This window comes from Chaetodon auriga, chromosome 18, assembly GCF_051107435.1.
Source record: "Chaetodon auriga isolate fChaAug3 chromosome 18, fChaAug3.hap1, whole genome shotgun sequence".
NCBI classification, from domain to species: Eukaryota; Metazoa; Chordata; class Actinopteri; order Chaetodontiformes; family Chaetodontidae; genus Chaetodon; species Chaetodon auriga.
This window is the reverse complement of record NC_135091.1, coordinates 22,785,000-22,812,144: the sequence shown is the minus strand read 5'-3', so window position 1 is coordinate 22,812,144 and position 27,145 is coordinate 22,785,000. Positions and strand designations below refer to the sequence as shown.

Sequence of the window (27,145 nt, the reverse complement as noted above, 5' to 3'; positions counted from 1 at the left end):
TACATTAAGAAGGTCCGTATAAGTCCACATGAGGCCCTTCGCAGACCTGATCTCTTGGTCTGTGCCTCTAGACAACTAGACGACTGTAGCTCAACTACCTGACCAACAGATCACAGTATGTGAGGCTTCGTGACTGTGTCTGATGTGGTAGTCTGCAGCATGGGGGCTCCGCAGGGTACAGTGCTCTCCCCTTTCCTCTTCACCCTCTACACATCGGACTTCAGACACAACACTGACAGCTGTCATCTCCAGAAGTTCTCTGATGATACAGCCATCATTGGATATATATCACAGGGAAACGAACTGGAATACAGGGAAGTCATAACCAACTTTGTCAACTGGTGTGGACTGAACCACCTGCACATAAACACAAGCAAGACAAAGGAGATGGTAATAGGCTTCCTCAGGAATGTGCCACAGATTACACCAGTTAACATCCAGTGATTGGACATTGACATTGTGAACCAGTACAAATACCTGGGTGTTCACCTCAACAACAAACTGGACTGGACAAATAACACAGATGTCCTGTAAAAGAAGGGCCAAAGTCGTCTCCATCTACTAAGAAAACTGAGGTCCTTCGGAGTATGAAGGACAACGTAGGAAAATTGCTATGACTCTGTGGTGGCATCTGCAATTTTCTCCACAGTGGTTTGCTGTGGCTGTGGAAGCTCTGAGAAGGACAGAAAAAGACTAAACAAACTGGTCAGGAGAGCTGGCTCTCTCCTGGATTGCCTTCTCGACACCATCAGGACGTGGGTGAGGGGAGGATGTTAGCCAAACTGGCATCAATCATGGACAATCCATCCCACCCCTGCATGAGACGGTGCGGGGTTTAAATAAGCAGATCTTTCAGTAACAGACTGCTGCATCCATTGTGGAAGAAGGAACGCTTCCACAGGTCCTTCATTCCAATGACTGTCAGACTGTTTAACTCCAGCATCGTTTAATGTAGCATTGATGTTGTCTTCCCAATACAACATTACAAACCTACAGTTTTTGCCTCACTGTTATTTAAGCTAACATGTACTGATATCTGTATATCCTATGCAATATGTTACACTTTTTACTGTGTTACAATTTTTTTTCTTTCTACTGTGCAAAACACTGTATTTATTATCCATATCATGTGCAACTCAATACTTGCAACAGTATTTTTATAATCTTGTCCGCAATGGACACATGTATAGTTTGCCTCTCTGTTTTTACACTTTGCCGGCTGAAACAATGTAATTTCCCCAGAAAGTTTTATCTTATCCTAGACAGTCAGCAACACTTGCAGATTTTCCTGGAATGTATGCTTTAAGTCCACAAAAGTCTGGACATCTGTTTTTAGCCACTGGTCCCTGACCACAGTGACCACCTTGAGCCACACTCAACAGTGATGTCATGGTGTACCAACCACACCCTGAATACACTTCTTCATCACTAGAGCAAGGTCAGAACTACAACAACTGGAGGTTAGAAAAATAAGATCTCCACTTTTGTTAACTTATGCTTTAAAGCGTAAACACACTTCACAGTATATATGTATTTTTGTATATTTCTGAAAATGATGAAAGAGGCCCCAGACGAACACAGATTCACATACTTTGGAACAGGTTCCCACTAATGAGTAACTCCCATTAAAGATTTTTTGAAGGGAGAAAAACACTGTGTCCTCTGTGAAAGGTTCAAGTCTGTTGAATCCGTAATCACAGCCAATATTACAGCTGGGTGTGGTCATGTGTGGACTATTGCACTTGTGACCATACAAAGACGCAATGTACAAGCCCAAATCCAAAAAAGTTGGGATGCTGTATAAAACATAAATAAAACAGAATGTGATTATTCGTTTTTTATCATATTTTAAATTGAAAACAGTACAAAGTCAAACTTCATCAACTGTTTTTTGTGAATATATGATTGTTCTTAATTTGCAACATGTTTCAAACAAGCTGGGACAGGGGCAATAAAAGACTGGGAAAGTTGTGGAATGTTCAAAAAATACCCGTTTGGAAAATGGGCCTGAGCTCATTTAAGATGGACTGACACAAAATGAAGAAGTGTGCTGTGGCCTGACAAGTCCACATTTCAATTTCTCTCTGGACCAGAGAGATTTTGAGAGAAATAGGAATGAAGAAATCAGAACTGACGACAGGAAACAAGACTTTATGGTATGACTGATTTTGACTGATGTTGGGTAAATTTGACAGAGTTCCTGACCAAAAGCACAGTACTTACACGAGGTGCTGTCCATGACAGCTGAGGTGAACTGGGACATGGCAGGCTCTACCTCCCTCCTCTCCTCCTCTATTTGTTTGTCCTTCTCTTCACTCTCTGCCACTGTTACTCCTTCCTCTCCCGATGCCATGTTTTCAACCTCAGAGGCTCCACCCTCAGAATCTGTTGGCTCCTCCTCCACTCCACCAACCTGGCCACTGGACCGGGAAAAGCGGGAAAACAGGATTCCTCCGATTCCCTTTCCAAGACTTGCAGCACCTGAGGAGCAGTAAGATTTATGCATTAAATAATTAATTCATTTCACAGTTATTGTTACACAAATAAAATGTGCACATATAATGTGAACATTACTATGGAAGAGCAGTATTGATGTTAAATTATTTTTTTGACCTATCTCAGGTGTGCAGTTATCATCATACTTCAACTTTGAAGTAAGACAACCCAGGTGTTGTTCTTTGTGGGCTGCTTTAGTCAGAAAACATGGAATTCAACAAGCCTTTCAGATTTGACTCCCCTTCCTACATTAAGTGCAGGCTAATTAGAATTATACTGCATTCTCATCTCCACCCACGATTTCATAGCTACCTTTGCAAAGATGCACCATGTTTTTCTTGCAAGTGACCCATTAGCATTATCTTGAGCTACGCACAAGAACTGCTCTGCTGTTGGTTGCACAGCCCAGCAGAAAATGTTAGATTGCCCCACAGCTTCAGGGGACAAGAGCTGAGTGGATAAAGTTTATTTTTGGCTATTGGTCATCACCTGAGAAGCTTATTGTGCCAATGCAGTGGGGTTGATGGGGGAAGGAGGGGACTCACTTGGTGGCGGGCAGCAATTGTATCACGGTGGGCTTGACTTGGCCCCTCCTTGACAGCACCCCTGGTCATGTTTGAGTCTTTAACACATATATCACACTAACCTCTGCACTGATTCAAACTGCTTCTCTTCTGATGTCAGATGATAGTGATGATGATGCTACTTGCAGGTGGTTGGTTAGTCTTGAGCAGAACTGAGTCTTAGCAACAGTCAGTTTTAAAAAGAGCAGTAGCAAGTTGCTGCTTTGTAGCTCAATGATTTCATGTTGTAGATTGTCAGGCAGATAAGCCAGTATATCATTAAATGGTGCAGCAAATATATTAAATTCCTTTTGTTTACTTTTCATGTTCTGAAACCTCTCACCAAATGCTTGAAGGAGTTTTCACACATCAGCATATTCAGATGTCAAAGGACATTTCAGTTCTTGTAGAGCAGGAAAATGCACAGTGTTAGCCCTTTCCAATTGCACTTGCCACAGCTTTAATTAAATGATTAAATGATTTCACATTTGAAAGCAGAGAGCTGAGAAGCTGACTGGAGCTTAAGGTTCAGCTCTGAGAGGTACTTGGTAATGTACACTATGAAGGCCATATCATACCCTTGCCATTCCACCCCCTGCATGACATGGTGGCCCTAAGCACCTTCAGCAGCAGACTGCTGCATCCACTCTATACAGAAGGAATGCTACCCTTCATTCAGGTCTTTCATTCCAACAGCCATCAGACTGTTCAACTCTAGTTTTGTCTGATGCAGCACTGTGATTATGTACTTACTGCTCTGCACTGTTTTGCACAGTGTGATTTTATGTTTTCATCATCATGCCATTACATCTCATGCAATATCTAGTGCAATATTACATTTTTTCTTCAATATTACATTCCTATCTTCTTGTGTCAAGTCTATGTATATACTTAGTTTTCTTCTATATACTGCTGCATGTTTTTTAACCAATGTGCAATAGTGAAAAACACTGTACTTGAACCATGTGCAAGTCTAAACCCATGAGCAATTCTTCATTCCCTGTACAATTTTTACATTTTTTCCATTCGCAATAATATTTCATGTACTGCTACACTTTTTTATCCAATGTGCAATACTAAAAGACAGTATACTGTGTATATAGAGTTTTGATTTTTAATCTTTTCTATTTTGTATTTAATTCCTTTCTATGTCTTTGCATACTGCTGCTGCTGCTGCTGCTGCTACTGCTGCTGCTGCTGCTGCCTGTAACACCCAGATTTCCCCTATGGGAGATTAATAAAGTCTTATCTTCTGAGAGAAATGGACAAACAATTATACTATTGTTGAAGCCAGTGTGTCAAAGTTAGTTTGTGGGGACATGTTCGCAGTGATGAAAAAGGTTAATCTTGACCATCATTACAGCTTGAAATGTGCTAAACTGGCTGAGTTGCAAAGACAATGTTAATACTCTTCAGTGGAGTTTGGGTGCCTAATAACCAACTTTCACAAGACTGCATTTTGAAAGAGGCAGTGTTATGAGCAGAGTTTAGGTTTGTTTTCAGGAATTCATGGAGATGAAGGGAAAACCTGTTATGGAACTCAGTGATAGTGAGTGGCTGTGTTATTTGGCCTTCATAGTGAACATTACCTCTCAAAGCTGAACCTCAGGCTCCAGCCAGCTTCTCAGCTCTCTGTTTTCAAAAGTGAAATCATTTGAAGCCAAATTAAAGGGGCAACACTGTGGCAAGGGGTCACACTGTGCATTTTCCTACCCTGCAAGAACAAAAGCCTGCTGTGACATCTGAATATGCTGGTGAGTGTACAAAACACATCCATGCATTTGGTGAGAAGGTTTCATGATATGCAAATCTAAACAAAAGGAAGTGAAAATATTTGCAATGGCAATTTGTTCAGTGGAACCAGCTGATGTGCTTGATTAATTACAGCATAAACTCAATGAGCTGCAAAGCAACAGCAACCCCAAAACTAGGCACAATCACATTACGTCACAATCATCGCCCAGGTTTGCATGTCTGTTTGGGACATCCTACTACTGTCAGCAGTTATTTTCAAAACTGGGTTTTGCAAAGATTCAATTCTGCTCAAAACTGACTGACACAACCTGGAAAATCGGCTGTAAGTAGCATCATCATCCCTGACAGCTAACCACCTGATGCCTTGTCAATGAGAAGCAGTTCCAGCCATGGCACTGATAAATGAATGGTTAGCATTATTGCACTGTGTGAAGCTGTTGCCATAACTACACATTTGAGATGAAGTTGGTGTAATCTCTAACTGTTTTCTGCATAAAGACCAGCACATCACTACAATTATCTGCAATAAGTGATGCTGTCTGCCAGACCAACCCACTACAGAGACACACTATTGGACTCTTCAGGATCACATCAGAAGTGCAGGTTTGTAACCTGATATGTCATGACCACTTTGAGCTACAATGAGCTATTGCAGCCTTTCATAGTTGTATGTGTAGTGTAATATTTCTTTGTATTTGTCTTGAAAGTAACACTTAATCTGCCATGTTTTTTCTGTGTGACCAAAGGTCACCAAAGGACCAAAGTTACTGCTTGGCAAGTTTCATGCCTAAATCAAGCAACAGCCTGAAGACAACACAGCAGCCAGCAGCATTTGGAAAGACTGGGTATCCATTGGAAGATGCATCAGGATGACCACAGAGCTTCATTGCGAGCTAACACTTATATACCACATATATTATACCAGAAACCCTTTACCTCAATGGAGGACATGATCTGGACAGTTTACATAAAAGTTATGGCTTTGCTACTTTGTGCAAGTGCACCTATAAGAATTGATGCTGGTTTGAAGGCAAAGGGTAGTAACACCAAATATTGATTTGATTCAGGCACACCTGTGCAATAATCATGCTGTCTAATCAGCATCTTGATATGCCACACCTGTGAAGTGGGATGGATTATTTCGGCAAAGGAGAAGTGCTCACTAACACAGATTTAGACAGATTTACAAACAATATTTGAGAGAAATTATTTTTTTGTGTATATAGAAAATGTTTTAGATCTTTGAGTTCAGCTCATGAAGGACAATTTTTGTAGGACAATTTTTAGAGTCACCAATTAACCTAATGAGCATGTTTTTGGTCTGTGGGAGGAAGCCGGAGTGTCCGGAGAGAACCCACGCATGCACAGGAAGAACATGCAAACTGGCAACCTTCTTGCTGTGAGGCACGCGCACTACCTGCTGCGCTACCGTGCTGCCACAATTGACAATGACATTTCCATGAATCATTTTGAACAGTTGGTTGGTGTTTCTGACTATTTGCATCAAAGGGAGAAAGTTTTACGTCAGTCTTGGAGATCATGTGTCTGAGAAACACGACATCTCTTTTGGTGTTGGACAAGGGAGCTGCCTCTGTCCATTACTGTTCTCATTATACATGATGTCACATGATGACATCATCAAAGAACACAATGCATGTTTCCACAGTTATGTAGATGGCACACAACTGTACATCTCTGCTGAACGAAATAATGCTGTAGCTATACACTTAATTAGTAACTGTCTTTGGGCAATAAATAAATGGATGAGCAATTTCTTGAAGTGAAATGTGAACAAAACTGAAATCCTACTATTTGGCTCTCAAACACAAAGAGAAATGCTGTCTTGGGAAATTACCTCTCTGGATTAAATTTGAGGTTACAAGTCTTGGTGTTAGACTAGATTCAGATCTAACTTCAGGTCCTACATCAATAAGGTGACGGAAATTTTATTTTTCCACCTTAGAAACACAACTAAAGTATGACCATTTATAAATCAAAAGATGTTGAAAAACTGATTCATGCCTTTATTTCATGCTGACTTATTTTCTGTAATGTAAAAAAAAAAAAAAAAAAAAAAAAAAAAAAAGAGAGAGAGAGAGAGAGAGACTGAGAGCTCATTCAAAACTCAGCTATTAAGCAGAACCAAGAGAAGAGAGCACATTGGTCCAGTTTCAGCTGCTCTGTACTAGTTCCTGTAACATTTAGAATTGATTTTAAGGTCCTCCTCCTTGTACACAAAGCCTTTAATAGACTAGGACCAAGCTATGTTATAAATTACCTTGTTAACTGTTTGCCTTCAAGAAAACTGTTATTGGCTGCTGCTGGTTTATTGGAGGGGGGAAAAAAATGGGGATGCAGCCTTTGTCAAATACATTCCAAAGCTGTGGAACACACTACCCGTACTGATGATGGAAGACAGCTTGCTGAATATTTTTAAAAGAGAGGTAAAAATTCATCTTTTCACTTTAGCCTTTAGCTGTGACTTTATGGATACACACCTGACTCACACTTATGCAGTGCTGTACTTCTTTTAAATTGTTGCATTTTACTTGATTTTATACATTCTATGTACAAATTATTATCAAGTGGATTTTATTCATCTTATTTTACATCAATTTTCTATCCCTGTTTTTATGTTCATTCTATATCTTTTTTTATGTGAAGCACCTGGTGCATGTGATTTCTTTGCACTTAAAGCTGCATTTGTTGTGCAGTGCAAATGGTTTATTATTGTTGTTATTGATGAGGTAAAAGCTATTTCAGCTTGTTTTGGAATAATCTTCCATTGAATGGAATTATTTTTGGTGAAATAATTCAATTTCAATTGGGTGCGGCTGTAGCTCAGGAGGTAGAGCGGTCAATCAGGAGGTCAGTGGTTGGATCCCCAGTCTCGGCAGTCCACATGCTGAAGTGTCCTTGGACAAGATACTGAATCCCAAAACTGCCTCTGATGCCTGCTATCGGTATGTGAATTCATATGTATGTTGCTTTGGATAAAAGCGTCTGCCAAATCAGTGTAATTGTAACGAGACAATTTCCCCTGGGGAAATTTTGAAAGGGCCACGGGGTCTACTGCCCGACTGTGTACATATACATTACATTATATGCCCATATGTCTGTTTGTGTGTGTGGGAGCGCGAGAGAGGAGTGCTCACAGAGGTACTGAGCCTCAGAGGTTGCCATGCCAACTTGAGAGGCCCTCCCAATCATGCTCTATGAGACACAGCTGCGCAGGCACACACACGCCTGCTCTCAGAGAGAGAAAAAGAGCCATTTTCTGCCTCTGCGCTGGTCTCACGTTCAGGCTTCTCCTGACCAAACAGTAGCTCCTATCAGAAAAAAACACACACCATGAGCGCCTTGAGGACTTCCTGAATGATTCGGTGTAATTTTGTGTTTCTACAGCAAATATTGTGGACACAGTCGTGAGTTGAAAACAGGGCTCCTTTCTGCTTCTCTCAGAAAATCTTTGTATTGGAGTCAATGGGGAGCAGAGGCAGATGTGGCCGTGCTTAGAGGCTGCTAATTCAAATTCTATTTGTCTCACAGATTTTTCGAGCACATTGTGAGAGAGAGGACAAGTTTGTCTACAACTGTGGAAAAAAATATGCATCTAGAGGGTAAATTGTGGCTGGGAGGAGCATGGAAATACAGAAAATCTGGAGTTTTTTTACAGTCTCTGCCACTCTGAGTACTGAGGCTCAGGGGTTGTCACGGCAACTTGAGCTGGTTGCCATTGACGATAGGGGCAGACAGACAGGGGCAGACAGAAAAGCGGAGAAAAAGCACCATTTTCTGCCTCTGCACTGCTCTCACATTTGGGCTTATCCTGAGAGAACGGTAGCTCCTATCAGAAAAAAACACAGACCATCATCACTGTAAGGACTTTCTGAACGCTTCAGTGTAATTTTTGTGTTTCTACAGCAAATATTGTGGACACAGTCGCGAGTTGAAAACAGGGCTCGCGAGTTGAAAACAGGGCTCAGCTTTGCTGTAGGCAGTAGTGCTCGTGGCTTGCCCCGTGGCCCTGATAATAATAATAATAAGAAGAAAAAACACGTAGGATAACAATTGTGCTCGTGGCTTGCCCCGTGGCCCTAATAATAATAATAAGAAGAAGAAAAAACACGTAGGATAACAATAGTGCTCGAGGCTTGCCCCGTGGCCCTAATAAGAAAAAACACGCAGGATAACAATAGTGCTCGAGGCTTGCCCCGTGGCCCTAATAATAAGAAGAAAAAACATGCAGGATAACAATAGTGCTCGAGGCTTGCCCTGTGGCCCTAATTATATTTTCTGTCTCCATTATAGCTAACTTTATACTCTCCATCTGTTGCACAAGGCTCCTCCAACTCTATGCTCAACAGCTCATTCTGGCGCATTTTAGGTGGGGGAGAGGTGGATGACAGCCAAGCTGACCTCCATGACAGTCAACGACTCCCACCCCCTCCAACACACACTCACTGCACTGAGGAGCTACATCAGTGACAGGATGCTACATCCAAAGTGTATGAAGGAGCGGTATCGCAGGTCATTCCTCCCTGCAGCTGTCAGACTCTACAACAAAAACTGCTCCAAGTAATCAATGCAATCATCAGTGCAATAATCTGTGCAAAACAACCTATACATACAGTCTGTAAATACTATTTACAATTTTATTTTTTAGGACGCCGTTTCTTTTTATATTTCCCACTCTTTTGTATATACTTGTTGTGTTTAATTTTGCACTTGTTACACTATCTCTATCCACTTTATTGATGCTGCTGTAATTTGGAATTTCCCCTCCCGGGATGAATAAAGGCATATTGAATTGAATTGAATTGAATTGAATTGAATTGAATTGACTTGAATTGAATTGAATTGAATTGAATTGAATTGAATTGAATTGTACGACAGATACACCGTGAGCCAGCTACTCTCTGCTGCCACCCGTTGAGTGGTGGTGTGTAAACCAGCTCCATTCAGAAAAACACCATTTGGGTGCTGGAAAAGTGCACCCTTCAAGCTCCTATTGCTTGCATTAAAGAAGAGCGAATTCTGTGTGTAACTACATGCGCAAGAATTAGAGTCAGCAGGCAGCTTTGTATCATTATAATGTGGGCAGTATATACATATGAACAATGTTAAACTTTTCCTTGCACCCAGAGCTCACTGGCAAAAGTCTGCTGGATGATGCAAAATGCTTCTCCCTCTCTTGAAACAAGAGAAGGGTGGCTCACAAACTCAGATCAAACTGTCAAAACTAGGCAGTGTTCAAATTAAATATGAATCAAGATTCTGTAACTGCATTGCCCATTTCTTGCTTCAAATGTTTTCAGAAACATTTCTCAGGATACTGTTAAGCTGCGATATTCATAAAAAAGCTTGTGACAAGGCCAACATTCTGTGCCTGCTTGAAGCCAGACGAGCCCAAACCAAGCACCAGCCAGCTCACTGTACATCACTCACCAGCAGGAGAGTTTATTGGTCCAGTGTGCTGCAGTTCATTCTGTTTGTTTGAGGCTTTCTACCTTTTCAGCAAAAGGGAATAACACAGCCTTTATTCTCTGTTTCCTCTGGTGATGTTACACCAGTTTCAAAAATATGTGCATCTTTCTACTGCACAGACAGCCTAGTTTAATGAAAATACCAATTTTCCAGTGGTGAAATTCTTCTTTAAATATTTGCTCTGAGTCTGCTATATTTTGGCACAAGACAATTCAGTTTCACATATTTTTTCAGGTATTTAATTGATTGCCTAATTTTGGTAACAAGGTAACAATGAGGTCATTTTGTTTTATATTATTTCGAAAGTTAATATTTGTTATTTTAAAGGAGTCTAACTTGTTATTGTTTTTGTTACCATTCCATTAAAAGGGTAAAGAATATTTGTACATTCCAAAAAGCAGTCAGTAAACAGATCCTCTTATTCATTCAAATGAGTGGTCTGGGGTCAGTTATTTAAAATACAGCATAGTTGAAGTGAGTAGATCCCCAGTTTAATGGTTCATTTGTTTGTTAGTAGGGTACTATAAGTTTCACCCAAAACAGCTAAATCTTAGTGGCAGATACCTTAGAAAACCAAACACTCCATCATTCCAGCCTAAAGTTAGTCTCAGCGTCTTCAGCAGAAGTTAAGAGTGTTTGAGGTGCTATATGTTTATTCTGTGCAATTATCTAACCGTGGTCCTATCTGTGTAATGTAGTATAATTTTTTCCAACAGATATGTGAAGAATTGAGTCAGACACTGTAATCAATGGTAGTTTTAGCAGCAAGAATTGTAAGCGGGCATGTGTAAGGTTGAGATGATGATGCTATGCAAGACTGACACTGCGCAGCAAATATCAAGAGATCATATGAGCAGATGTCTGCATCATGAATCTTTGGTACTTTCCATGATTCTGCAGGTATCCCTGCAGCCAGTGTTAGCTGATCTTAACCGGTTTTGGCCTTTATTGTCTGTAACCTTGCATAACCCTGTGTGTCCTTATATAACCTTACTGTATTCAGTCTATATTACGTATCTGTCATTAATCATGAAAGGATAATAATGTCATCAATCACACTATGATTTGTTATGCTGATTTCTGGTGATTATTGTGATTATACTTACTTTTTAAAAAACAGAGCCCGTGAGAATCAGAAGCTAATGGTATTATTTCAAGGGAATAAGAAGAAAATAAAAGTACCTACAAGCCCAGGCTAGTGGCCAAAAGATAACGTAATGGTGTAAAAAGAGAAGAATCATAAAAAAAGAGAAGATGCCCCAAGGGCGGGGGTGACCTTGAGCAAACTGTATAAAAGACAAGCACTGACTCTTGTAAGTTGGAGAACTTCATTGGAGTTACACCTTGTGTGTCTCTGAGTGTTTTCCCCTTTATTGTCGACAATAAAGTTGCTTCTCGGACTTCGACTCCTGCAGCCTCTTTTTGAGCATTTTTCTCGGACAGCTGAATTTGATTCACAACAGTAACTGAAATGTGTCAATGGTATATATACATTTTATTTTCATTTGCAGTAAAAAGTGAATTTCCCCTGTGTGGGATCAATAAAATTTATCTCATCTCGGCATGGGCAATACCAGGGCTTACCCGGTATTGGATCTTAGCACATCTAAATGGAATGGGACCATAAATAAAGTTAGTAATTACACCTTTGTTTACCCTGTGATGAAATGTCAAAATTACCACTCTGAAAATGGCCTGTGATCTGTTCCTCGAACACTTGTGAATTACATTCTCTTCGGAGGATGACCTTTGAGCCATCCTCTTTGTCTCACACCAACATATTCAACAACCGTCGTTGCAGCTATAGACAAGTCTGCTGTTGAGGAGGTCCTGTGGGCCTGGGAGTTTGAGGGTTTTGCACAGTATTCCTAGGACTGCACACCTCTGGACCTTCTCATGCGCCTTCTTTCTGTTTTTACTGTCAGCTGGGATTTCCATATCTATCACAACTGCCTTCTTCTGCTCCTTGTCAATCACAACAATGTCTGGTTGGTTTGCCAGCAGCTGCTTGTCTGTCTGGAGCTTAAAGGTCCCATATTATGAAGCCTTCTCAGTAAGTTATATTGGTCTATGAGTTTCATAAAACATGTTTTTGAAGCTGTTTCCTGGAAATAGCTTTTAGGAGAAGATTCTCACCTCCCTCTATTTCCCTCTGTTTCAGTCCCTTTCAGAATGTGCTATTTCTGGTGTCTGTAGCTTTAAATGCAAATGAGATGCTGCTGTCCCACCCATAAAGCGTTACCGTGGGGAGAGCATAGACTCTAACGTAGCACAACCCCTGTGAAAGTAGCGGACATTGCGGCAATGAACAGACTGAGTGCTTCAGTAGTTCAACCATACATGTTTGAACCTGAATCGGATCCTAAAGGGAGGGGTCCTTCAGAACCTGAGACTCAGAGAATCCAGCAGGCAATTCTGACCCCAAGAAATTGTATGCACATGTAACAAAAACACGAAAATAGCGTATGTCCACTTTAGTGCATCTGCTGATTTCACCATGTCATGCAAAGCACATGAGCCTGATATCATATGAAAGCAGAGTCCCAAGGTCCTGGTTGTTTACATAAAGAAGAGGGGGTTTCTAGACTGGGTGAGTGCTCTTGCGATATACTGTCTCTGGGGGTACTTCCTTCTGGATCGTCATTGGTGTTTCTATGGTGAACTTGGGTGCTGCCCCTCGATTCTCTTGGCTCTGACTGGTCGATAGAGGTGTTGATCATCAAATTCGACCACTGGGTTGCTGAGACATTGACCGGTCTAACTGCGCTGTTAGTGTCATCCAGAGCGCACACAGAGGACACTGCTGACCAGCACTACTGGCCATTCACCTCAGGCTAAGAAAAAGTAGATTGCTAGAGTATGCACATTTAAATCTAAAACGTGGCTGCTATTATTGGTTGCAAATACTGGTATGCAAGGTTTCTTATTTCCTTAGTGTTATACATGCATGAATTGTCCATTTTTTATTTGTTTGTATCAGTGCACATATGGAAAGTGTGCAACAATGCAGACAGAGCCCGAGAATATATGCTGCCAGGAGGTGCCACAGGCCACGTTATCTTTACCTTCACTTACAATCGCAGTGTATGATTGCAGATAACATGCCACTGCATTTACAGGGCTGACAACAGCTACGGGGGATAGAGCAGTGAGTTTTATCTATAATACCCGACCTAACTTCACTGTTTTCCTAAGCAAATACTGTATATTACACATTTATTCACGTGAAACATTTTACAGATATACAATAAAAATTTATTGACCGCAGTCATGAATATTTGTATATGGAAATACAGTACAAGTGAAGGATTCACAGAATCCAAATTAGAAAAATGTGAATACAGATGTTGACAATTTAGAACCTGTTGACTAACATAATGTTCAATTTTCTCAGTTGTTACAGGCATTTAGCTAACAGGAGTTTTGTGAGCTGGTGCTGGGGCTTCCTTGGGCAGAAGATTCATGTAGTCATCCCATCATGTGTAGTACTTCGGATACGTTGGGAGTTTCCTGACGCCCAGGGAAGATATGAAGGCTCCAAACCACTAAGAAGTTACCACTTACGAATATGGTCTCAGTCTTCACTGGTCCGGCTCTGCACTCTCCTTTCCTGGACTTTGGAAAAGCTCAGTTTAAAAAGAAGATCCCTTGATGATGTGGTGGCTTGTCCCCTATCAGCATTCCTTGCAGGACACAGTAGCCTGGACAGCTGTAACAAAAGTATATTAATATGATAACACAGCATACTTGGGAGTAAAACATGACAGCGCTGTTACAGAATAAATTCAAGCACTAAAGGCTGCAACAGCTCACTGTTACATTTGATCAACAGCAGGTAACTGTAATGATGCACTGGCCTATATGAAAAGAGAGAAGTGACATCAACTTTATTTTACATGTATAGCTATGCCAACAGCTTCATACAGCGTAAAAAAGGATCACTCATAAATAAACTCCAAGAGAAGAAACTCATCGCACAGAATGGTTGGCTTGGAGTGTAAATTGTGCTGTGATGTAGCAGTCTCGACCATACATTCGTTTTGCCCTGGGCTATGCTAACACACTCCCATTTAGAAAATATTTCCAAATGCATTATTTTCACAAATTCCCGAAGCTTAGACTCAGCAGAATGTCTGTGTATGTATCACTTGTCCAACTGGGTCGCTGGGTTTGCATATGGAGACCATGCTGATTGCTAACTAGAAGATAGCGGTTAGCATTAGCTTGTGCTGTATGGCAAACCACTACTTGGTTAGTTCGTGTAAAACTGCAAAAATGTTTTGATTCACTGTAACTTTTGGTGTGAGGTACCAAAAGCTACGGTAGCAGTTAGCTAACCTTTGATGGCTGACGTCATAGTCTCGAAGCTAAAGGTTAGCCTTATATTGTTCTCAATGGCAAAACACACACTACAATACGCAGAGTTTGTGCAAATCTACAAAAGAAACACACCGCTAATTATTTGTATACTTACATGTCCCTCGTCTGCAGGTATTCCACACAAAGTTGGAAGTGACCTCTCCTTTAGAAAAAGTTTCCCGGCTAATCTCCGAGGTTGGAGAAACAGTCAGTCTCAAGTGGTTAGCAGATGTGGGACCAGCAGTAATGTTATGCAGAATAATGCCCCCCCCCCCTTTTCATTTAATATTATTTTTTCATATAATTGTTATTTTGTGTATTTTAATGTTGACATATATGTTCTTATGCAGAAATCACTTCAGCACATTGCAGCAAGTGTAAACATGAAGCTACAGCTTTAATTTTCTACTGTGATGGTTAATACAATAAATATAGAGAAGTTCAGACAGGCATGGACGACAGCTAAAGGGGGTCCTTTTGGTGGTACAATGTACAGGCATGCATACGTCAACAAGTGGACGGAGCAGGAAGGGTGTCAGTAGCTAGGTGAATGTGTCTGTGTTTTTGCACCTGTACTTGAAGAGAGTAGACACATTAAAGAAACTTGTTAAAACTCATGCACGCTGGAGCCTCTTCATGTCCGAGTGTGCAACACAGACACACCAACAGGTTTTTGCCAACTGTTGCTGGGACGTTGCCTTGAAAAATGAATTCAATCCATTCAGTCCTCCTTCTGCGGCTGGGAGCTGATGGAGCAATGTGTGCTCATCTTTACAGCCACACACTGCGTGTGGCGCCTCGACATCATGATTCCTAACACGGTGCTTTAGATAATGAAATGGCAGATCCATGAAGAAGAAAGAAGAAGAAGAAACAAACTTTATTAATCCATTTGTGAAATTATTTCTCAGCTTTGACCCATCCATCGTCCCTCCTTCGTCCGCAGCAGACTAGGAGCAGTGGGCTGCCAGCCGACAGCGACATGCAAATATGCACACTTGTTATGTAGGAGTAGACGTCGAATTCGATCGGCTCATTTGGAAGCTGTAGGCAAGGTGCTTTCAGAAATCCGTATCTCACTCAAAAAAAGCATGGACAGTCTTTCACACTTTGTATGCATGTGGCAACACCAGAAACCCCAAATAACACCCGAAATCCCAGAAAAAGTGAGTTTTTCATAATATGGGACTTTTAAAGTCCAACAAGATCTTAGCTGTTTTTCTCAACCATTGGCACTGGTATGTCCCATTGGGACTTGTGAACTTCTAATCCATACTTGGAACAAATGTTTCTGTACACTATCCCAACCACATGATTATGCCTCTCAGTGTATGCTCTCCCAGCTTGCACCTTAGACCCTGCTTCTACGTGCATCTTTGCACAGCCTGCACCCTGGGTCTGGTCTGCTGTGGTAGAACCCTGCCCCTGTGGATCTGGTGGAGTCTCTGTGCTTTCCTTCAGGCCAACCTTTTTTTTAGCCGCTGGTGTACACACACACACACATATATATACACACACACGTATATACATACGTATATATATATGTGTGTGTATATATACATATGTATATATGTATATATATACGTATGTGTATATATGTCTATATACATATGTATGTATGTATGTATGTAGGTATGTATGTATGTATATACGTACATACATACATACCTACATACATACATACATACATATGTATATATGTACATACATACATATATACACATACGTATATATATATATATATATATATATATATATACATACATACATACATACATACATACATACATGTGTATATACATACATACATACATACATACATACATACATACATACATATATATATATATACACCGAGTGAGTGTAGGACAGTGGTCAAGGAACTGAAGAATGAAGGGCTGGACGGAAGCGGAGCAGGTAACATCAGGCAGATAGCCAGAGGGCTGAACTGATAGAGGGAATGGCCCAAGAGATCTAACCAGAGACCGGCGGTGAAGGTTGAGCCCCTCTGGAGGTCAACGGCAAAGGTGAAAACCCTCTGGAGGCCAGCAGTGAAGGTGAAGCCTCTCTGAAGGCCAGCGGCACAGACAAAATCCCTCTGAAGGCCAGAGACGAAGGCAAGACCCCTCTAGAGACTGGGAACACAGGCGAGACCCCTCTGGAGGCCAGTGCTGAAGGCGGAACCCCTCGGGAGGCTTTTGACAAAGGTGAATCCCTTCTTGAGGCTGGCGGCCAAGGTGAAATCCCTCTGGAGGCTGGTGGTGAAGATGAAATACCTCTGGAGGCCAGAAGATGACTGCAGCTAAAGCTCAGAAGATGACTGTAGCTCTGGCTCAGGAAATGACTGCAGCTCTGGCTCAGGGAACGACTGCGGCACTGGCTCAGGCAACGACTGCAGCTCTGGTTCAGGAGATGGCTGCAGCACTGACTCAAGGGATGGCTGCAGCACAGGAACTGGAGAGGTGCAGACTGGGATGCTGGGCAGCTGGACCTCAGGGATGCTGGGCAGCAATGAGGATGAGGAGCTGGGCAGCGGTGTGGGACGACATCGTCGTCTGGAGCCCTGCTGCTTTCTTGTAGAGGCCAAATCAGGTATGGGACATGGTTGGAGGCTAGCAGAGCTGTGGCTACCCAACTCAGAAGCTGGAGCTGGCTCGAGGCTTTTAACAGGGGAACCAGGAGCAGGTGGTGGGCGGACCGCCAACCTTGGACCCAGAGCAGGTGTCGCCCGAGCCGCTGACCAGAGACCAGGAGCACGTGTCGATTGGACCGCCGGCGGACTGGGGACTAGGAGTCCCTTTGGAGGGTCGGACAGTGGACAGTGGAGCCTCCATGGCACTGGGCAGGGGTGCGTACGAGGAGCTGGGCAGTCGCATGGCATGACATGGTCTGCAGCCCCACTTCCTTCCTGTAGGAACTGTCTTGATGGACAGCTGTGTCCCCCAGAATGGAGACCTCCCAAAGTAATCCCACAATAAAGTGTAATCTGCTGTGTCCATGACTGACCAGACTGTACTGTGACGTGGGGAGTGTTGCTGAACCACTACAATACGGAGATTCCTTATATCAAATTTTAATCTCAGACTCAGACAGATAAAAATATAACAGATATAGTCACACAGTTTAAAGTTCAACTTGGCAAGAGTCTCTCAGAATATTAGCAGCTGCAAAGCACCAAGTGGAACTCACATGGTTCAGTTCTTTGAGGCGGATTAAGAGTCTCTTGAATTGTTTAGTGAAGCCAACACCAAACAAAGATCCAAGAAATGCTGGGTAAGACTCGTGGTCAGGGACAAAAGGCTAAGATATTTACCGGGGAACAGGAGAACAGGCATGGTCGGAAACAGGCAGGTGCAGCAATGAGAGATCAGTCGATATGACATTGCTGGAGAGTCTTGCATGGAAACAATGTCTGGCAAAAAGTGAGTGTGGCAGAGCAGTTGAAATACTGCATTGATTGCTAAGAGCCTCATGTGTGTGATCAGGTGAGCGGGCAGGGTGTGGAAAAGTACTGATGGCACAGGTGAGCAGGTGAGGAGACAAAGGCTTGTTTTAGTTTCTTCTCTTACATTAGGGGCTGAAAGACTTGAACCGTATTGCAGCTGGTGCATTACATAGCCGCATGTGTGGCTGGATCAGTGGTGTTCAAATTACAAATTTTGGTGAAGGTTCTAGATTCAAATATACCTGCCAGCTGTCACCCTTTGCTGCTGGGGCAACAGCATTTTTAAATGCAGATAAACCTGGTAAAAGTAGATAAGTGAACTTTCCTTTCCTATTGTCAGTGGCTGAGTTTGCCTTTCTGTGTTTGCTTCTGGTGTGTCATGTTTGTTGTCACAAAGAAACTGGAAAACGGGGAACAATAGAAAGACGCATGGAGGCCATAACTACTGCAGAGTCATTCGACCCAGGAATGAATTCCAATTGTACCCTTTCCCAATCAAGACGAAAGCCAGATGTGAGTCGGTGTTGGTGGGTTTTTGTCCAGTGTGAAAGAGACTTAACATAAAACATGTGTTTCAAAAAGATCTTGCCTATCAGCAGAGGAAGCGTCTACTCTATCTCTCAGCTCAGATCAGGTGCACAATGAGCATGTGGCAGTTGAGACTAAATGATCTGATTTTTAGTCAGGTTTCACAACCATTGTATGCCTTTTCCTGTTTTCTTCCATTGGTGGCTCTTAACCATGAGAACAAACTAGCCACTTATTAGCCATGCATCTAGCCATAATCATCCCTGTGTGCTCACCCATAATGCTGGCCTTGCCCAGGCTGGTGATGGACTCTCCATAATGCCGTCGGGCCTGGGGTGGGGAGGTGCAGGGGCTGGGGATGCTCTCTGAGTCTGAGACAGATGTTATTTCCTTAGGTAGGTTGAGCAATGTGGGCCGGATTTGATCATACGGTGTTGGGCTGGTGGTGTTATACCTGAACATCACATTAACATCAGCCTCAGGTCACTGAAACATGTAGGCCTCATTCTGTCTTCAGCTATAATTTCATTAAACTAGGAATACTGTAGCTTCAGTCAGAGTTGGGTTATAAATTGACAGACTGTAACATATAATTATCACTGTTTAAAGCTTAGTATACCATTGCTGTTGCTTATTGTTAACTCTATCACAGTGCCTACTGCTGATAAATTTAAAGGAAAATTCATTAATAACTGGCATATTATCTGTCATTTAGAGCACATGACTTACCAGTGGATTTGTACAGGTGTAATGTTACTGTAGTGCTTTAAGATAAGAGGTTCCAATCTGTACGCCTGAAACAAACAACAAACAAATGTTTGAACCGATGGGAGTGTCTTGCAACATTACTTCTTAGAAATTGTTTCATTTTAATATAATTGCCAGCTTGTCATTTAGTTTTCATTATTTTTTTGTCATATGACAGCACTAGAGACTTACATAGTACCCATTGAAAGGTTTTGTTTCTGTTTTTCTACAAGTTATAAATCATTGCTATAAATCTGACAAATGGATGTTCATAAAAGTAGGTGATGATTGTGATATAAGCAGGATGGTAACACATTCAATTGTAGGTATTGGAGCTCACCACAGGGTCTGTGGGATGGAATATGTTGAAGAGGCGTTTGCAGATAGATGTGGGGAGGATGTGGTCCTGCACACCATTGTTTCCGGGCCGGATCCCTCGCAATGCCAAGAAAACAGCCAGAGGGGAGCCCATGCAGAAGAAATTTTCTACCTACAAAACAAAGAACAGGGTAAATACAACATGAGAAAGTAAGAGACAGTCCACAGTGAAAAGATGAACTGGTCCTATAAAGCTGTTCATTGGCTAGTTACAGAAAACTACGGCTATACTGGGCCAATGTGTACACATGTTTATGAAAATGTACATGCACACTGACCAAACCTTATTTAAATAGCAATCTAAAATAATCTGTGATTGTTTTCAATCAAAAATGTTCATGTGCAATTTACATGACTTCATACTAACTAGTCCACATGACTCTTCATTCAAATGCCAATAAATGCAAGCAGGAATCAGTGAATCAAGTGAAACCAATGGCTGTCTGGAAGCTAGAAACAACCAGTGACTCTTTCACAGTTTTCCAAGTCTACAAATCTACTGAATTCTTAAAAAATATTAATAATTCATAATTCAGTACACACCTTAATATACATAATACTCAGGTCTCTGAAAACTTATATATATATATAATACTTAATATTTGTAGCTTTAATCATGGGTAGAACAATTTCTAAATAGAAAATGTTGGCAGTGAATGTGGAAAACTGATGAAACACACAGTACAGTCCAACAATTTTCAACTTTACCTTGAATTTCAAGGCTGGCACTGTGACACAAGATGAGGTCTGCAGACCCTGGAACTGGTCCTCCAAATCCCTCAACCTGGATGATTGACATTATACATGCATTAAAATTACTCCAATGCGAACTACATGCTTGTTGGGCAGGCTGACAGTGAAAGGGATATATTTTAATAAAATCTTATGTCATGGCAAATGCAACTGGAAACTCAAATCCAATCAAAATGTTACTTTATTGTGGGAGTTGCCACTCCTTGCAATGTACTACTTTCTGTATTTGACATGCAGTAGGTAGTGCAAGTCTGATGCAGGAGAGGCTGAATACTGTGAGGATCCGCTAGAATTGTCTGCTCCTAGTGTTCTCTGTTTCCCTTTTCCCCTAGTGTTATGTGTCTCTGTCTGTCTGTCTGTCTGTCTGTCTGTCTGTCTGTCTGTCTGTACGTACGTACATACGTACGTACCCCTGTCTGTCTCAGCTGGGTGTTTCTCTGCACCCAGCTGGCACTGCCTGTCCGGCAGCACACCTGGAGCGCATGAGCCTGATTAGGGCTCAGTATTTATGGAAGACGCTGAGCTAGAGTGGGCGCCGGATTATCCTGATCTCTCCCATGAGTTTTCCAGAACCCTGCCCAGTGAGTACTTCCTGTCTTTGCCTAGATGCGATCTCAGTATTTTGTCAGTGGCTTTTTTCTTTTGCCTCACCTGCACTTTGTTTGTTCACAGTGCCTACCAGCTACATTCAGCCTTTGCCCAGCCTCAGCCTTAATAAATTTGTTTTTTCTTTTTCCTACTCTTGTCTCCTGGTCTGTATATTGAGTCCAGTTGTTTATAAATTTGGGCCAAGCCTAACAGAATACATTATTAATAGGAATCAGTAGGTGGAGTTGGAATGAGTATCAATTCAATTCAATTTTATATATAAAATCACAACAGAAGTGGATTTCCATATAGAACAGGTACAGAACATGCACTTAATCGACAGAGACCCTGCTCCAGAGCAAAAAATAGTTCAGGACCTGAGGCGTGTGAGTCTCAGCTGCTCCTGCAAGTGGCGCTCCTCATCACTCGGCCAGCGGACCTTTGTCTCCTCCGGGTCTGGTGCTTCTTGATGATGAAACCGAACAGGGTCCCAACCTGTCATGATGTCGAAAGTGATAACACAGCCCAGCGAGTGCGACACTATGGACACCTTCCCATTTTTCTCAAAGTCTGGATTCCGTGAGCAGAAGAGTGAGTATAGACGATTCAGCTCCAGAGTCAAACCCCTGGTGATCTACGTACACACAGACACACAACAACAACAACAGACATATGCAAACTTGTGACGTTATTTGCCTCCGTTACTATTTTCAATTGTGTCAGTAAGACTCAAATAGTTTTGGTTATGGTTGATACTTTATTGTCTTAATTAATCATCTGTTATGTCACAGTCAGGTAGTAGATCATAATTCAGTGCAACACAGTCAGGATTTAGTTTTGCCAGAGGGGAGTTGATTTGAACTCATGGGACTAACACTCCAAAACTGCCAGAAGGGTGTCAAAATTCAGTGACACAGCTATAAGGAGATAGACCAAGGCTTAACTTCAGGTTGGATGTCTTAGTCTCACCTCGTCTCTGTACAGAGGGCTCGTGTAGTACATGATGTCCATGGCACTGCTGTTAAGCATGTCTCTGAGACCTCGCACTTTGTCTGGGGTGATGGAGTCCACCGTGTCTGCAGGACAAACAAACAAAAGCATCCAAAACAGCTATCAAACAGAAAATTACTTATTTCTTTATACAGTTTCATATTCTTGTGAAAAAAACAGTGATTCTGATCTGCAATACATACATATTTAAACACATATTTTCATGTTTTACAATGACCATAAGTAGATGTTGATGATGAATAGGTCTGCCCATCTGTCCAGCACTTTAGTCTATAACTTGATAACTATTGATATTTCATAGACACATAGGATCTGTCCTAATGATTTAGAGGATGCCGAGACATCATCTTCAGTACCAGTTTGGTATATGCATGAGACAAATTATCACCCACTTGTCTTGGCTCCAACCATAAAATTTGATGATGAAATTAACTTTTCTCTAGTACCACTTAGGTGAAAATGACGTTTTTGCTCATCCCAGCCCCCGCCCCATGCAGCTTTTTTTTTTTTTTTTACAATGGTTGTGAGCTGAGGTACAACATACCTCCATCTAGGGCCAGTTTTGACCTCCACTCCACAGGAAGAAACTCTACATGCTCTGTGGTGCGATCAGAGAAGTGTTTCTCCTCCATCTTTCTGGCAGCATCTCTCATCCTGGACAGCAGCCAAGACAAAACAATTACTTCCAGAATTATTCTGATTCCTTTTCAATTCTCTGTACTCCCTCTTGACACCTCCCGATATCTCACATGCTGGTGTTCCTAATGATACGGCCCTGGTCCATCTTCTGGCCAATGCCATGCACCACGAAGACGATGTGTGTGGTTTCAGGTGGGGTGTCCTCAGGTGCTGCCTCTTCCACATATCCCCGATGGAGACGTGTCCCACTGCTGGAGGCTGAGGACATGAGAGGGAACATTACTACCTCAGTTGATGTGTTTCACTACATCGTGCCTGTGTTAAGTCAGTTTTCTGACCCTGACAGCTAATGACTATATAAGTGATAGAACCATTTTTCCTGGTGTAGTGACTCCATGAGACAAACTAAAAAGACATGGAGAGGCTGAAGTCGGGCCTGGATAACAGGTGAACAAGTGCTTTTATCAACTACTAGTGCCACTGCCCATACCCATGTGACCCAGCCCTCTCAATAATCACTGCAAAGAAATTACGGTATCATTAACACTTACAAATAACGATACCAAAATATACAAACCTTATTAATATTAAAAACATATTCCTTTCTAAATTCATTCATAGCTCCTACACCCATCAACAAAGCAAACTTTAGCTTTTTTCCGATACCCCTGTACATCACAGGCAAGTGTGTTACTTGTTATCAGTTTTGTTTGTGTCAGAGAGAGAGCGAGTAGAGAGTTCTTTTTCTGCTTGCGATGTAATGTGTTGGACAGACCTCTCTACAGCAGCACATTTAACAGCTGATAGTCACTACAACAATCCATCTCAAAGATCAGCACGTATGCAGCAAAATTATTAGAGACTTAGACAGCTTTTATTGTCATTCAGTAGACAGCAAGTGAACACCAAACGAAATTTCGCAATTATAATAATAATGCGTGTTTTGATGCAGTACCGACCTGAACACCAGGTTACTCTGAATAATCCACAGAACATGATGTCAACACTTTTCATAGAAGTTACTTCAGTAGAAAGTAGTTGGAGTGAAGACCGTTTAAAGTGAGGTCTGTGAATTATCCAGGGATGCTGTCTCTGGAAAGAGACTTTTTTTGAGTTTTCTGAATGTAATTTTTTCCTGCTGTAAGGGCCACCAATAACTTTTTTTTGTAATTTGGATGAACTGAGCCTTTAATTCAGCATTTCAGCTTAGAAAGACATAACATCTGTGGCCAGAAGTAGTTTTAACAACCACTAAACATGCAGTGGTAAAATGGCTGTACAATGTAAAACAAAATCAGCAATAAATCGCTATCCAAAGAAATGCATAAGTGAAAGATGTAAAATACTTTCTCGTACATTCCTGCAAAGTAAGACGTTTGTTACACATTTCAATACACTATTCGCCGAAAGTTAGGGATATTTGGCTTTCAGATGAAATTTCAGGATGAACCTAAAATGCACTTTAACCTTTACAGGTGAACTTAATTTGACCTTCTCCAAACTTGTCCAACTGTTCATTGTTTCAGTACTTTTGCACAATTTGTTGTGCGCAACTTGTTGTTCTTGAGCAAGGAGCTGAACAGCAAAATTCACAACAGGTGTTTGATTTAAACAGTCCTCTTCATCATGCTGTTCACATTTTGGCATCGTGGGACCAAGATGGCACCTAACAATTGATCAAGAGTACCTCACCATTGCAAGGCTTCAAACAAGATGTTCTCAGAGGGAAGTGGCCACTGAGCTTAGAGTGTTGCAGAGTGTCATCAGCAGGTTGCAACAGAGATACAGAGAGACTGGAAGAGTCACAGAAAGGCATAGAAATGGACGTCCTTGGGCCACATCCCACACTGATGACTGCTTCATTGTGAACAATGCCCTGTGGAACTGGATGATGAATGCCACTCAACTCCAGGCACATTTAAGGGAGGTGAAAGGCACCCAAGTGTCACGTCAGACCATTCGAAACTGTTTACATTAGCGTGGTCTGCATGCTAGACGACCTGCAAGTGTACCTGACCACACCACCAGGCATAGGCGTGCATGGGCCATGGAGCATTTACACTGGACAAAGGACCAGTGGGCCTAAGTGCTGTTTTCTGATGAAAGTCGATTCACGTTGAGCAGAAATGATGGCCATCAACAATGTTGGAGAGTGCTATGTCAAGTGCTATGTATCAGCCACTGTTGTCATCAGACAAGCATTTGGTGGTGGCGGTGGTGTTACAGTGTGGGCAGGTGTGTCTATACAGAACTGCCCTACGCTTTGTGAATGGCACAGTGACAAGCCCATACTACCTGAATAACATCATTAATCCAGTCATTGTGCCCCTGCATGAACAACACAGGCCTAATTTCATTTTCACGGACGACAATGCTCCAGCTCATCAAGGTTGCATCATTAGGAAACGGCTGCTGCAGACTCGGGTACCTCAAATGGAATGGCCTGCACTTTCCCCACACTAAATCCCATAGTAAACCTATGGGATCAGCTGAGTCGCTGTGTAGAGGCTCGTAACTCTGTACCCCAGAACCTCAATGACCTGAGGGTCGCCCTTCAAGAAGTGTGGGATGCCATGCCTCAGCAGACAATAAATCTACTTGTGAACAGCACGAGACTTCGTTGTCAAGCTGTAATTGATGCTCAAGGGCACATGACAAGTTATTGAGACATTGACATTTTTTGTTGTGGTATACCCACCACTGTTGTTGGCTTTTGTTTCAATAAATTGTTTGAGGTGAGGAAATACCATTGCATGCTTCTACTTAAATGCCCTACTTTCATGATATAGTATCACTGTAGCATGAAATTTTACATTTTCCATAAATTTCACCTGAAAGCCAAATATCCCTAACTTTTTGTGAGTAGTGTATCTTATCTGTACCAATTAATCTAATTCTTTTAAGTTGCTCTCCTCCCCCTAACTCTGACCACACCATACTTCCCTGTCTGCAACATAGTTTTAGTCCCTTGGTGACCCTTGAGCTTTTGTTTTCTTCCTGTTGTGAGAGACATGTAATATTTTTTTCACCAAGTCAACTTTTTAATAGAGTTGCTCATGGAAATGATGAGGACATTCCATCAGATGTCTTCTCTTGTGCATGCCATGTGACATTTTCCATTACCTTTAGAGAAGCCGAGTTTCTGAGTGACAGTGCGTGCAATCTTGGAGGTGGTGGCATCACTGTACAGGTAAACCTCATCCACACTGTGCCAGTCCACATGACTCCTGCTCAGCTTCAGACTGTGAATAGCTGCGAGACAGTCACACAGTGATTAACAGCTACTGACAAACTTCATAAAGCATAATTAACTTATGATTCCCCATGAGGGTGTGGAGAATGTGCGCCTATGTGTGTGTGAAACTCCATGCCTTTGAAATACATTTACAAAAGTCATGATACAGACTATACACACAGTCAGTGCCTCCTTCTCTCTCACATGAGATACCTACTGGTTCAGCTGGAATCAGGGAAAATAACATCACCTGACTGGTTCTGTATCAGACTCACAGAAGTATGGACTCACAAAAGCAGACGACAGACTGATACAGCTCAAAAGGTTTAATCCAGGCAAAGGTCGGTACACGGGCAGGCAAACCAAACATGCAAAGGTATCCAAAATGGCAGGCAGATGAGTGGTTCAAAACTCACACTAGAAATACAAATACTAAGGACACTGGAACTCTCACACAAAGACAAAGAAGATCTGACACAGGAGGAAGGGAAGACACAGACTAAATAAACTAGGAGGGAGGTGGCACAGGTGAAGCACATTAGGGCGGGGCAGATAATTACATCGGCGGGAAGGAGAACAAAGGGAGGAAGTAAACAAAGGGAGGAAGTAAACATAGAGACAACACAGGGGAAAACGAGACTATCAAAATAAAACAGGAAACAAAAGAAAACAGAGACATGACAGATCATGACAGTATCCCCCCCCCCAACGGCCGGCACCAGACGGCCCAGGTTCTTCAGGATGAATGAGTGTCTAGTCCAGAATGTTACTAGAGGACACCCAACACCGTTCTTCGGGGCCGTAGCCCTCCCAGTCGACCAAATATTGGCGGCCACGGCCCAGACAATGCACAGACAGCAGTCGTTTGACCGCATAAGCCCCCATCAATGACCCGGGGGGCGGAGGGGGTCTGGAAGGAGGGACCAAGAGACTTTCTCTGGCGGGCTTGACGCGGCTGACGTGGAATATGGTGTGCACTCTCATGGACCTTGGCAGTTTTAACGTTACAGCCACAGGGTTAATAACTTTGGACACAGGGAAAGGACCAATGAAGCGAGGAGCCATCTTACGGTATTCCACTCGGAGTGGAAGATCCCAGGTGGACCAGAGGGCAGAAGATCCCACCCTCTGGCCTGCCTGATACAATGGGGCAGGAACCCT

At 42.2% G+C, this 27,145-nt stretch overlaps 1 protein-coding gene across 2 annotated transcripts in view; it reads right to left on the bottom strand.

Moving 5' to 3' along the window:
- The window catches only part of ddhd1b (DDHD domain containing 1b), a 39,930-nt gene that overhangs the window by 3,863 nt on the left and 8,922 nt on the right, over positions 1-27,145 (bottom strand). The window contains exons 3-12 of one of the 2 annotated variants that reach the window (XM_076756697.1): positions 25,873-26,001; positions 22,860-23,007; positions 22,655-22,764; positions 22,069-22,175; positions 21,477-21,733; positions 20,467-20,542; positions 19,721-19,870; positions 19,363-19,427; positions 18,909-19,087; positions 2,224-2,481 (exon numbers count right to left, since the gene is read on the bottom strand). In XM_076756697.1, coding sequence (XP_076612812.1) covers positions 2,224-2,481; positions 18,909-19,087; positions 19,363-19,427; positions 19,721-19,870; positions 20,467-20,542; positions 21,477-21,733; positions 22,069-22,175; positions 22,655-22,764; positions 22,860-23,007; positions 25,873-26,001 — 1,479 coding nt within the window. Of the gene's footprint in view, positions 1-1,881; positions 2,482-18,908; positions 19,088-19,362; positions 19,428-19,720; positions 19,871-20,466; positions 20,543-21,476; positions 21,734-22,068; positions 22,176-22,654; positions 22,765-22,859; positions 23,008-25,872; positions 26,002-27,145 lie in introns of those variants that run through there. The other variant, XM_076756696.1, reaches the window with a different exon arrangement.